This window comes from Plutella xylostella, chromosome 16, assembly GCF_932276165.1.
Source record: "Plutella xylostella chromosome 16, ilPluXylo3.1, whole genome shotgun sequence".
Taxonomy (NCBI): Eukaryota; Metazoa; Arthropoda; class Insecta; order Lepidoptera; family Plutellidae; genus Plutella; species Plutella xylostella.
In genome coordinates, this window is record NC_063996.1 from 714,334 (window position 1) to 727,300 (window position 12,967).

The 12,967-nt window shown below is 39.7% G+C and overlaps 1 protein-coding gene and 1 long non-coding RNA gene across 2 annotated transcripts; one reads left to right on the forward strand and one right to left on the reverse strand.

Annotated features, from left to right (window-relative positions):
* Positions 1-3,890: 3,890 nt before the first annotated feature.
* On the forward strand, positions 3,891-11,125 carry LOC125489693. The gene is made up of 3 exons (XR_007267179.1): positions 3,891-3,901; positions 5,939-5,942; positions 10,759-11,125. It is a non-coding gene; the product is annotated as an uncharacterized LOC125489693 (long non-coding RNA).
* Positions 7,402-12,534, reverse strand: LOC105391380 (NPC intracellular cholesterol transporter 2). The gene is made up of 4 exons (XM_011562847.3): positions 12,381-12,534; positions 11,692-11,802; positions 8,103-8,284; positions 7,402-7,663 (listed from the first exon to the last, which is right to left on the reverse strand). Exons 1-4 carry the CDS (start codon positions 12,514-12,516, stop codon positions 7,574-7,576), a joined length of 519 nt encoding a protein of 172 aa, XP_011561149.2. The 5' UTR covers positions 12,517-12,534; the 3' UTR covers positions 7,402-7,573.
* Between the last annotated feature and the right edge of the window lie 433 nt (positions 12,535-12,967).

A 12,967-nucleotide genomic window follows, 5' to 3' on the forward strand; every position in this document is an offset into this window, starting at 1 on the left:
GAACGGATTTGAATGAAATTTGGTATACCTACATATGGTTTAGACCCTGAGAAAGAACATAGGCTACTTTTTATCCCGGAATTCCCACGGGAAAACTTTTTCAGGTGATGCGAAGCTCGCGGGAACAGCTAGTTATAAATATATCACCCTAAAAAACAAAATTAAAATCGTTTCAGCCGTTTGGGCTACGCTACCACAGACATAAACTAACACACACTCACACACAAAGGTACACAGATACTTTAACTTATAACACCCTTTTTCCGCCGGCGACTAAAAAAACAGTTTTATTATATTGGTTTCTTACTTTAGATCTACCTACAGACTTTATTTAGTTCACAGTGCTTAGGCTTTTAGCGAATAAATGTAGGTAATTCTTACCAGCCTTCGATTAATTTATTAATTGCGTAAATATTTCAGATGGTGTTTAATTATTATAATGACTTTAACCGCATACATACTAACAGAACATACACAGATAAATGTAGAGGTAGGTACATAACAGGGTGTGCCAATTGAGTCGTTAATAATGTGATACACGCAAAACATTATAATTAAGTATAACCACAGAATAATAACTAGTACCAGGTACAGAAGCCCATCTTCGCAATGGCCTGCAAAGAAATATGACTCCATCCTATAAGCAATAAGATCTAATTTAGATCGCGTTCCGGCCGCACACGTTTTTATTTACTTACCTACCAATTAATTTTTGAGGGAATATGCGCCTTATTTCACTGGACTACGGTGCATAATAAGTTATACGTGGTTATACGCATTGAAAAAGAAGCCACCTTAGGGTTGCCTCAGCACCACAGACTACAACGTTTACTAAGCAACGGACTGACTTTGTAAAAAGAATGTCATGTTTTAAAACAAAATTAATTTGAATTTAGAATACAAAGCTATTCCAAACTTTTTTTCTATTGGAAATAACCAGTAAAAACAATAACAATTTCATAGTTAAGATATTTTGAAGTACATAAAATGTGTATGAATACCTAAAACATTTAATTTTGTGAAAACATGTTTTTTTTTCGTTATAATTTATATTATGATACAGAACGTGTTAGTTTCGTTAAGCACTAATCCCACTCAGCGCACATTTTATAATCGATTCATTAATGCATTTTGAAGGTAGTTGTCTGTAAATTTAATACTTTAACGAAAACAAAATTGGAATAGACTTTGTTCAACGTGGAGAAAAAAAAGGGTTTGTAGTTCGGATTAATTTCATTTCAAATAAGGAACGTAGAAGAAATCAATAAAATACTTAGGACGTCTTGCACAACAAAGTTAAATAAAATTAAATCTATGACCTCTTGCTCTGACATTATACTATCAGAGCAAGAGACAAACTATTTAATTTTATTTAACTTTGTTGTGCAAGACGCCCTTAGATTAGTTTTACCTGTCAGCATCTTTTGGTAATCTAAAAAAAATTAAATTTGGATCACGATCCGTATTTAAGCAATTAAATACGGCACAGTATTTTTTTGCTGCTTTTTTTCTTTTTATGTCCATTTTTCTATTCATAATTTTTAATAAATACCTAAATACGACATTTATAAACTAGTACAAAATAGGAACAAATAGCGCGCGCGTGTATCGTCTTCCGCTTGCGGCAGCCGACTAGATTTGCCCCATCGATGGGGCAGGCGCCAGGCTGGCGCCTGCGCCGCCCATGCGCGGAGTGACACAGGCCTGGTATAACGAACACACGACGTACAGGTCGTTACTTAACATAGATTTTAAATTTGATTTGGTATATTCATACATTTTTATTTACGGTAGGTAAGATATATGGGAATCACAAATCCAATGATGGACCCAATTTGATCCCGATGCAGTGTGACTACCTAAAATAAAACACATGACATTCAAAACAATAAATTAAATATCTCTGCAAAAAACACGTGCCGGAAAACCCGAAGCCCTCGGCGTGAAAATTAGACAACATAGCCCGTGAAACTAGTGGAGCCACTAGATTTACGCCGCCCAAAAGTCACATCGTTCAAATCAGAGATGTCGGTCGCCCACAAGGGTTGGCCCTCGCCCGCCGACCCCGCGTCAACGTCACACGACGGATAATTTAGATCAACCGGGCCGAAAGAATTAGGTAGTACGGGTTGCGGACCGACTGAAGTGTAACTGATAGATGATAAAGCATCTATAGGAGAATTTGTTTGGAGGGCTATAAGCTTAGACAAGTAAACGACGTGGTTGACATATCCCTGGCTTTAAGTGATAGATGACAAAGCTTATCATGCAAAATTTGCGTGACAAGTCTTTTTATTTTACTTGTTGCAAAGTTACGGTTTTTTTAAATCTATCCGGATATACGCGGACTCAATCTTTCCAAGTATCCATGAAACATCAGATATAATGAAACAAACTCCTTCAACAGAACTCCTTCGTCAATTTGCGAGAAACCGCACCTCCTAGCTGCAAAGAGGTCGCGTCGACACTGGCAGCTTGTGTTTAGTGCTGTGTTCTTTACAACACAATCGGGGCATGCAAACAGAGGCTGAAAAGTACGCAACCTTTGCCGTGCGGCATTGTAAAAAAAAGTGGCAGTAAAAAATAATGGTATAGTGCCACAAACTTATCTGTTCCGGTGACAGCGAACTTAATTGAACCATATCTCATTACTTACTCATGAATTGTATATTTTAAAATATTAGATGGATTTATCAACACCGCAAGAGCGAAATAACAATACGAGCAAACTTAAAATCTTATAGAATTAAGAAATATTAGAGATTTATTTGAGCTGTCACCGGAACAGATAAGTTTGTGGCACTATAAACCTCCGCTATCTATACAGTGCGACAAACTTATCTGTTCCGGTGAGAGCGAAGTAAATTGACCCATATCTCATTACATACTAATGAATTGTATATTGCAAAAGATTACACATTTATGTGAGCTTTGTCACCAGAACAGATAAGTTTGTGCCACTGTACCTTGTTCAGCTTAGAATTTTGGGGTTTCAGATACATATAGGTAAGTAGTATATCCCATATTCAAATTCTACGGATTTTGTATATGATTTTTTGTATGAGTCAGTCAAGAAATTTCATTGAGACATATTTTTTAAATAGTATTTGTGCTAATTACGAAAACTGAGAACCATCACAGGAATCATTTCAGCTGTAACGGTAATAAACATCGACTGCTGTAAGTTAATGTTAATTTTATCTGAAGGGCTAGTACGGGGCACGGGCCGCATTTAATACGTGACAAAAGTGTTGCATCAGACCCATTGCTGTGGGTAGCGTTTTTAGACGCTTAGTGGCTAAACTATGCTGCAAAATCAAAATGGGAACCAAAACCGAAACTGATACCGATTTGCATCGCCCTCACTCACATCGCACAGCCTCAACAGTGTGACTTTTGTCTTGAACTTTTGTCACGTCTTATTAGCGCCCTGTGCTACAAGGCCTGGTTCAACTTTTGATACAGTAAGTATTTAGTTGAATAAATTTCACGTTACTTACTCAAGAAAGGGACATTGTGTGTAGGTATGTGATGTAGATTATAAATAGCTAAACACAAATAGGTAGGTTCATTGAAAATGGATTCTATTGAAACATCACTTACAATGTTCTCAATTTACGATGCAGGAATCGTTCCTGTTCGACTTCTAAGAAATCGTAAATCTTTCACTTTATATGTTAAACTAGCTGTTCCCGCGATCTTTGTTTCGCCTTAAAAAGTTTTCCTGTGGGAATTCCGGGATAAATAAAATAAATATAAAAAGTAGCATAATGTTCTTTCCCAGGGTCTATCCGTATGTATACTAAATTTCATTCAAATCTGTTCAGTACTTTTGGCTTGAAAGAGTAACAGACAGACAGACAGACAGACAGACACAGTTACTTTCGCATTTATAATATTAGTTAGGATGTAGTTATTCAATTGGGGGTAACTCCGAATTAATTTAGTTGTTCAGAATGACCTCCTTGAGAAACCGCCTTTCGGATTACTATCCTTTTTTCAACACTCAGTATATTTTGTAGCCCGGCCGTGGTTCGACAACGGAAATCTATCCTCTAGACCCGGGCACGGCACAGAAATCTTAGTCACTAAAGCTGCACGATCCGGTCATCCGGTAAGGGTGTTATTTTTAAAATAACCTAACTAACGTTAAAAGTCCCCGACATTCCACACTCAAGAGTAGCGCAACTTTTGAACAAAAAAGCCGATTTTGATAAAATTTACTAAAAAAACTTTAAGCTACGCTAGTTACGCTACCACAGTCACATACGCAGATACACGTTAAACATATACCTAAGAGATGTGCGTTAAAAAACCAGACCTTTCTCAATTTTATTTAATGCCCTAACAGGGCACAGTCCGATGGGTAAACTGGGTTCACTCCACGTATAAGCATGTTGGCGCAATAAGCCGTACTCCATTATGTCTCACGTTTTGTGGAAAACTGTTCAGCAGGAAGGGACTGTTTCGTGGAAGGCTCCATAGGATCCGCAAGTAATTAAATTTTCGTTTAAATACAATATAATAATAGGATATTTCCACTGTTAAAGGTAAGTCCACCAATCGGTATCGTACTTACGTATCGGAACAAACGTATCAAGAAACATGTTCCTAAAGTACTTCTATAGAGAATAATACGAGTATGCATAAAGTACTTCTATAAAGAATCTCTAAACTAAGTTCAATTAATTATTTATTGCTATTAATTATTTATGCTTCGACGGTTATTTAGACAGAAAGTAACAGAATAGATCTAGCTGAGGTCGGAAGAAGTTTAAAATTCTAAGTTAATAAGAATACGAAGAAGATAAATTAACGACATTCAGTAAAAAAAAAACTACCATCCTCTTTTGTGTCGTGGCCATACTTTATTTTTCCACAAGGCCTCCTTATAAATTGACTACCGCTCCCGATCTAGTGCCTCCTTCAGCCATTGAGGTAAAAACCTGTCGAGGTCGTCCCGCCATCTCCGTCTGGGTCTTCCGCGACGCCGACGTCCGTCACTGGGCACCCACTCCATAGCTATCAGTTAAAAAGTCTTTGTTATTTTCAGCATTTCAGCATGGATTCTGAAGCTATTCCCGCGTTTTTGTGCTACCATTTCCTTTGGCAGCTGCCATATGGCCCATTACGGCGTCCATTCGAATATCGACTTTAGAGCGAGTGTGAGCATTTTATGAGTAGACGGCAGTAGACCACAGAGGCCTAGCGTTTCACTAAGGGCTGATTTTGCAATGGTCAGATAAGCGTTATCTGAGGAATAAATTTGTTGCTGTCACTGTCAAATACAAACATTCAGACGCATCAGTATTATTCCTCAGATAGCCCTCGTATCTGACCATTGAAAAATCAGCCCTAAATAAATCATCTGATGCTGATTTGCACAAAGGGACTGTGTGATTTTAACACCTTGCATTATGTGAACTGTAACTTCACCTTATAATTTCTTTAATAAAAACTCAAATAAGATTTCAGTTAAGTACCCACCCTACACATATTCAAAGCTAAAGTTCAACTGGAGTGCCGTCAGCCAAAGAATATAATAATATTCTCACATATTCTGTAACATCCGCAAGCTTTTCCCCACTTCGACTTCTTTTCAACAGCATATTCACATTACCCTGACCCTACTTCACGTAGTTTTCAAGCCAAACTAGGCCCAAATTCAGAGGGTTAGGATAAAGTCACCATTCACAGATTCAGTTGCCAAAGGACAATGCAAAGTGAACGATGTTAGTAGTAGAATTTTTAAAGCAACCCCCAGGTATAATCGACAAACTGTAAAGATGCAATTTGCTAAAAGTGCCAGCAGTGAGTGTCAAGCGAGTTTTTAATACATGGATGTAGTTCCGGGAATTTTCCACTTTGTAATAGAGTTTTTAAATCCCTTTAAAAAAAAGGTTAGCTGAAGCTTCCTGTAGTAACAATGGATTGGCAGATATGTAGGTATAGTAGTTATACCTACTCGTAGCGAGAAAAATCTTTAATAACTTTTCATTTGATAATCTGTAATAGTTTCAGCGTAGAAAAGTGTCATCCAGAGTGTTAGCTTTCTATCTTAATTAGGTACCTAGGTACCAAATTTCATCAAAATTGTTCCAATAGTTTTCAAGTGAAGGAGTAGCAAACTTGCATTAAAATCAAAATTTCGGGTTTATAATATTGAGATTACACTCGTAAATACCCATCTACCTGTATTATATACAACCTATCTAGGTAACTGTGCATGTTGTTGTCATATCACTTCTCTGAGTACAATGATGTCTCAGAAATACACTCACGGGCAATGAAAATGTTCCACTGAGAAAAGCACCAAATTGCTCCTAAACGGAAAAGGCTAATGACGCCTTCTGCAACATTGAAGTACATTTAACAGAGCATCAGGATATTACCAACTAAAAATTGTAATATTTTGTTCAACATTTAAATTAAATGTTTGAAAAAATTGGGGTGGTTTGGTGTCGGAATTTTGTGAGTGGAACCTTTTCTTTGCCCCCGAGTCCGCGTTGTTCTATGCCCGTGAGTGTAGAACTGCTAGACTAACGTGAGCTGAGCGGGTTCCATTCAAACTTCCACGAATCGCGAATAGACGTTCGCAGCGAAAACACTCTGTTTACTAATTAGTCTCAAAAGAAAAACGAGGAAGTGTATGTACCGAGTACTTACTGCTATAGGAGGGTTACTCTATACTGACGAAAAACAAACGAACGAGAGCTGTCGTGCAATCGGCACGTTTAATTCAACGCGGTAGAGTCGTGGCTAAGGGCAGCAGAGCTCCGAATCGAAATTTTTCGTTATACAGGGTGTTGCAAAAATAGTATACTAAGCAGAAAGGGGTGACTCAGGAGGTTATTCTGAACAACTTTTGTTCTACGAGCTTTAATGACGTCCTGAGTCACCCCCTTTCAGCTTAGTATACCCTTTTTGCAACATCCTGTAGAGTGACCCCACTGAAATCGAGCTTTTTCGAGTGGAAAGGGAGGTTGCTGCCGACTGTATCTCAGAAAGAGTAATAATTAGATTTAGTTCAACTCTGCGCGGCTGGGGGCGCTAGTGTAGCACATTTTAAGCGTAATTTCCAGAGTGTTGAAGCTAATTTTACGTCGATTGTGTCGGGATAAAGTAAAGTACCTAAAGTAAAAACGTAACAAATTGTTTAAGTACATTTTGTGATGTGGCTGCAAATTCCAAACTAGGCGAACCTGTATCGTGGAACTTAGGTTAGAAGTCATGTTCAGAATTCTTTCCGTGTGGATAGTTTTTTGCAGTTTTTAAGCTCACACCGCTGCACCGTAAAACAAGTTGGTTATAATATAAGTAAGTTGTGTCCATCTGTAATTATGATTAAGTATTAGAGGGGAGACCGAGAGTAAAAGAGAAGTAAGTTCAAATGCCATCAAGTGAAATACTAAAAACATAGTTTATTATAAATTTTATCGAGTCTGAAATTACAAAATGGGCACATTGCTCATCTAATAATATTGAAGTTCTACACATATTTACAAATAAATAAGTAATATTATAATATGGTTTCATCCCGTGGCGGCATCCATTTCGTGACGAGTCCAGCGTTTCAGCGGACAATCCTGATGTTGGTTCGGAAGCAGAACAGGTCGGCCCCGCCCCTCTCCCTCACCCTGAACTCGATGTTAGCAGAAACACCCTGTACAAATGAAAGTTTTACTCCATACGGATTCCACATCTATAAGTTCTAGCAGCGTCAAACGGTTAATTTCTCTAAATTACCTAATATTTTATACTATCCTAACCAACGAGCAACATACAAGTCTTTACACCTATCATCATCACCGTATTCATCCATTAGTCCTGGTCATGGTCCACTCTGCCATGTCTCCCACCGTATTCTATTACACTTCGAATAAAAATATCAATATGGAAGAATGGTGATACTGGTGCACGAAAGGTGTCTTGCCTTCCCGAAAGACGAATCAACTGTACGTAACCTATGTATATTATAGTTACGGCCGGTTCACCAGGCGTCAGCGACTGACAACTAATATGGCTGGTAAAAATCATTTCACTACGGCACAAACCCAAGTCCACTTCTTCACCGCCTCACTACAAAGACAAACAATACCAACCACAGCCATGAACTCTTCAATGTAGAGCTTGAGCTTGTACTTCAGGACCTCTCCCTCCAGCAGCGGGCAGTAGGAGTTGACGAGGTTGTTGCAGGTGAAGGAGTCCTGGCCCAGCGGGTAGGGGATGGGCACGATGCCGAGGTAGGCCGTGGCGAGGGTCTCCATGTCCTCCAGGTAGCGAGCTGGAAACAGGAGGAGAGGAAGTTAGTTGTTGAGAGTGTGGTTGAGTGAAGTTCATGAGATGCTGGAGCTAAATATGGTCGCTCCAGTCCTCTGCTAGACATAGGCGGGACAAAGCATAATGTCACTCCCAAAACATAGTATCACTCTTCGCATCCAATCATTATCGTCAGCCAAATCGTCCATCATCATCAGCTACTTGACGATTTGTATGCAAGAATTGTGAATATTCTGAGTGAAGCGTCGAAGTGTAGCAGTAAACTTAAATCTTATAAAAAAGTATCGCAGATTATTGGATGGAACAGGCACGTCAGGGATGCTCACAGAGAGGCGCGGGTGAAGTTTGATGTATGGAACAGTACTGGTAGATCAAGAATCGGGAAAGCTTATGAGGAGATGTGTGTATCGCGTAGGATTTTTAAAGCTAAGTTGAAGTGGTGTCAGAAAAACCAGGAACAAATAAAAATGGACATTTTGGCCACTCAGAGGCATAATAAGGACTTTAAAAAATTCTGGAAAAACACTGATAGACTGAACATCAAGCCAGGCCGACCTGTGAGCATCGATGGGGTGTCCGACCTAGGCGCTATAGCGAACTTGTTTAGAGAACATTTTAGCGTTAAGTCTCCTCTCGGCCCGTCTAAGCTGGTGCTCAGTGCTGGAGCTCATGACGGTGATGTACCAGTTAGGTTCTCGGCGAAGGATGTTGAGAGTGCAATTAAAAACATGCATCGAGGCAGATCACCGGGACATGACAGTTTGAGCATTGAGCACTTGCAGTATGCTGGTGTTCATATGTGCCGTGTATTGTCTTTGTTCTTTTCGTTGTGTGTAGTACATTCATACCTACCGCCTGAACTTGTGAAGGTTATAGTCGTGCCAATAGTTAAGAACAGAACTGGTGATCTATCAGACAAGAGCAACTACCGGCCAATTTCGTTAGCTACAGTTATCGCGAAGGTATTTGATCACCTAGTAGACTCTTGTCTAGATAAATATATTAGCTTGAATGACGCACAGTTTGGCTTCCGCCCAGCTCTTTCCACGGAGGCCGCGATATTATGTCTAAAGCATACGGTGAGGTACTATTTAGACAGAAATACACCTATCTATGCGTGTTTTCTAGACCTCTCCAAGGCGTTTGATCTAGTGTCGTACGACATTTTGTGGAATAAGCTGGACGGAATTATACCAAGTGATATTTTATCTGTGCTCAAGTATTGGTACGACAAACAGGTAAATTTTGTGAGATGGGGGGATATACTGTCTGATTCCTATAAAATGGAATGTGGGGTGAGACAGGGAGGGGTGACCTCTCCTAAATTGTTTAATATCTATATAAATGCATTGATTGGGGAACTCAAACGCACTGGTGTCGGATGCCATGTAGATGGGATTTGTTTTAACAATATAAGTTATGCAGATGATATGGTGCTGCTGGGCCCCTCAGTCAATGCATTGAGGAAATTGTTGGGGGTTTGTGAAACATTCGCAAATAGTCACGGATTGTCATATAACGTTAAAAAATCGGAATTTATGTTTTTTGCTGTAGGTAAAAAAAGGTTTAGAACGGTTCCTGACCTATTTCTTAACGGTACTAAATTGAATCGTGTAAAAAGTTTTAAGTATCTAGGTCATTATGTGACTGAAAATATGTGTGATGATATGGATATGGAAAGAGAACGCAGGGCGTTGGCCATCAGGGGTAATATGTTGGTCCGAAGGTTTGCGTATTGCTCTAAGCAGGTGAAGGTTACCTTATTCAAAGCTTATTGTCAATCAGTGTATACAAGCAGCCTCTGGACTAACTATACTCAGAAGGCTTTCAGCGCCCTGCGCGTTCAATATAATAACACCTTCAGGATGATGATGGGGCTGCCCCGCTACTGCAGCGCGTCAGGCATGTTCGCAGCCGAGCGCACGGATGACTTTTACGCCACTATCCGGAAGCGAACAGCGTCTCTGCTGGGCAGAGTGCGGGCCAGCGACAACAGCCTCCTGAGGGTGATCGCCGAGAGGGTGGATGGCCCTATCTTGAGACACTGGGTCCAAGTACTTAACTGGAACAGGGTAGGATCAGTACTCAGTGTTTCAAAATAGGGTGTGTAAATAAATATATTAATGTGTTTGTGTTTGTATTTAGCCTAACCTAGTATTAAGATTCATTGTTACTAACACTTACTATGGACTATGTGGTCTGAAAATAAATATTTATTATTATTATTATTATCGCTCCATGGTTCACTATGCTAAATCCCTGTCACATCTTCGGACCCTAACCTAACGCACCACATAAGTACTTCTGTTATCTAAGTATATTAAAACAGACGATCCAAGACCACGGATGACCACGGACGGCAGGGCCCGGACGCTGGTGTTAAACGTAGCTACAGAAAAAAAAAACTTCAAGAAGACATTACAGGGCCAGCTTACACACGCCACAAGTATATAGCTGTAGCAGTGGTAGCTCATTAAGTATTTTAACACGTTCACGGACAATTGATGGTTGGAAAATATTTTGATATGACACCTAAAAATCCCATACATTTTATCGTTCCGCCTTGAAACGTATTGCCGTATCTCAACATATTTTATTTACGTAATGTGACAGTTACGGCCATAGACGGTATCGTCTACAAGCGGTCCGCCACATCATGCATATCCAACAATGCGTATAGTGACATCTACGGCTACAGGCGGCAGCCTGCCAGTTTTTTTCAAGGACCGTTTCATTTTCAAATAGGTTTGGACGTTTTTCAGATACAAAGTTCCACTTTTAGCATGCTATTTACAATAAATAAAGCTGATATAGTAAGATTAAACAAAGGGGTTCATCGACAAAAGCTAAAATTTTCTAGTTCCTCATTACAGTTATATCTTTGCTTTTCTTTGTTCCATTTAAGTAATTATAGTATTTGAATCGAATAGGTAGGTATCCTATATGCAAAACAGTAAAATATTTATCGATTTATTATTAATTTACCTCGTAATTTGCCACAAAAATTACCAGACTACCACCCGTACTACACAACATTTCCGCGACGCGCGCGCCGTGACACTAAACTTCTGGAAGGTTATTTTTATTTGTAACGAAACCCCGACAAGTTATTTGTTATGACACCTAGAAACAAATGAATTAGCACAATACGACACTAAATCATGCATCTCCTGTTAAGAATACGGAAATGATACGGCTGTTGACGGTTCGTCCGTTTCAATCAATAGAAGTTGGACGGCCACAGGCGCGTAGTCATATTACAAGGATACTTAATTACGGCCCTCGACGGATTGTCCGTGAACGTGTTAAGTATGCGCTTCTCACGAAAAAGGCACGAGTTTAAATTGCCTCAGAGGAGTCAAAATAAGGAACAATAAGAAGAGAGGATATAAATTATTCTCCTGTCCTTACGTGCTTGGAAGACGACGTCCATCTCAGCGTCCTTGAGCTGTGTGAGGCTGCAGGGGGGGTCCACGCAGCCCTGGATGTACACGTTCATCGGCAGCTCCGCTCTGGAGCTTCCTGGGGAAGGGGAGAATAACTTCAGAGGTTGCGAGTGTCTTCGATAGACCGCTATATATAATACTAGCTATTCCCGCGCGCTTCGCTTCGCCTTAAAAAGTTTTCCCGTGGGGATTCCGGGATAAAAAGTAGGCTATGTTCTTATCCAGGGTCTAGACCGTGTGTATACCAAATTTCATTCAAATCTGTTCAGTAGTTTTGGCGTGAAAGAGTAACAGACAGACAGACAGACAGACACAGTTACTTTCGCATTTATAATATTAGTTAGGATATAGTTAGGATATTAGTTAGGATTAGGATTAGTTAGGATACCCCAAAGCGCACGCTCAAAAGACCTAATGTGTAAACACTAAGTGAAAGAGGTTATTAACGCACTAGCCCGTGAGCCGCTGGGACTTTTCGTTGGGGATTCCAGGATAAAAAGTAGATTAGTTAATCCAGGGTGTCTACTTCCTATGGTCTACATCGGGCGTAAATAGCAGATAAATGTGGATGGAGAATTGCATCAATGCCACGCAACGGAAAAATTATATTTTCTCAGCACTGTTTCTGTCCCCTTTATAAAACAGAATACTTACTGGTGCACCTGGTGACTGCCGTACTATTGTAATACAGCTCAGCATCCACCGCCGCAGCGGCGCACAACAACGCGACAATCGTATAAGACCACATGACTGCTCCACGCACTCTGACTGATTGATGCCAAATGTTCATCTCTGTTTTATATTAATTAACTCAATGAACTGATAATAATAGATAACTTAGATATTGATGTCGATAATCGAACAGGTGTGGATTTTGTACAGAGATAAGGAGAGATTTAGGTGAGTAATTTCTTGAGTAATAATTTTAGTAGCCAGGTGCGGTAGGTATTCTACAGAACGCAGCGTCTTGATAGCGACATTTTGATAAATGGACGCTGAATCCCTTCGCATTTGAAATAACGCTGACCTAGCAGGAATAGGCATTAAGATGTGCATGCATTCTTTTCACCCATACATGACTGACTTATTATTATTATTGTTATAATGTTATCATTCATCGTCAGAAACTTTAGCGAGAATAATTCTCATGTTTTATCGACTTGCACTTAACACAGAAGACCACATTTCGCTGGTCACATAAAATCATCGATTTCAGAATGCGCGGCCTAATGGGATCATGA

What these genes read in the sequence shown, in the direction of transcription:
- LOC105391380 (XM_011562847.3), bottom strand. Translation starts at nt 12,516, where the DNA reads ATGAACATTTGGCATCAATCAGTCAGAGTGCGTGGAGCAGTCATGTGG. An exon ending in GGCAGTCACCAGGTGCACCA is followed by an intron (nt 11,803 to 12,380) that starts GTAAGTATTCTG and finishes CCCCTTCCCCAG; the next exon opens with GAAGCTCCAGAGCGGAGCTG. An exon ending in TTGAAGAGTTCATGGCTGTG is followed by an intron (nt 7,664 to 8,102) that starts GTTGGTATTGTT and finishes TCATTTGTACAG; the next exon opens with GGTGTTTCTGCTAACATCGA.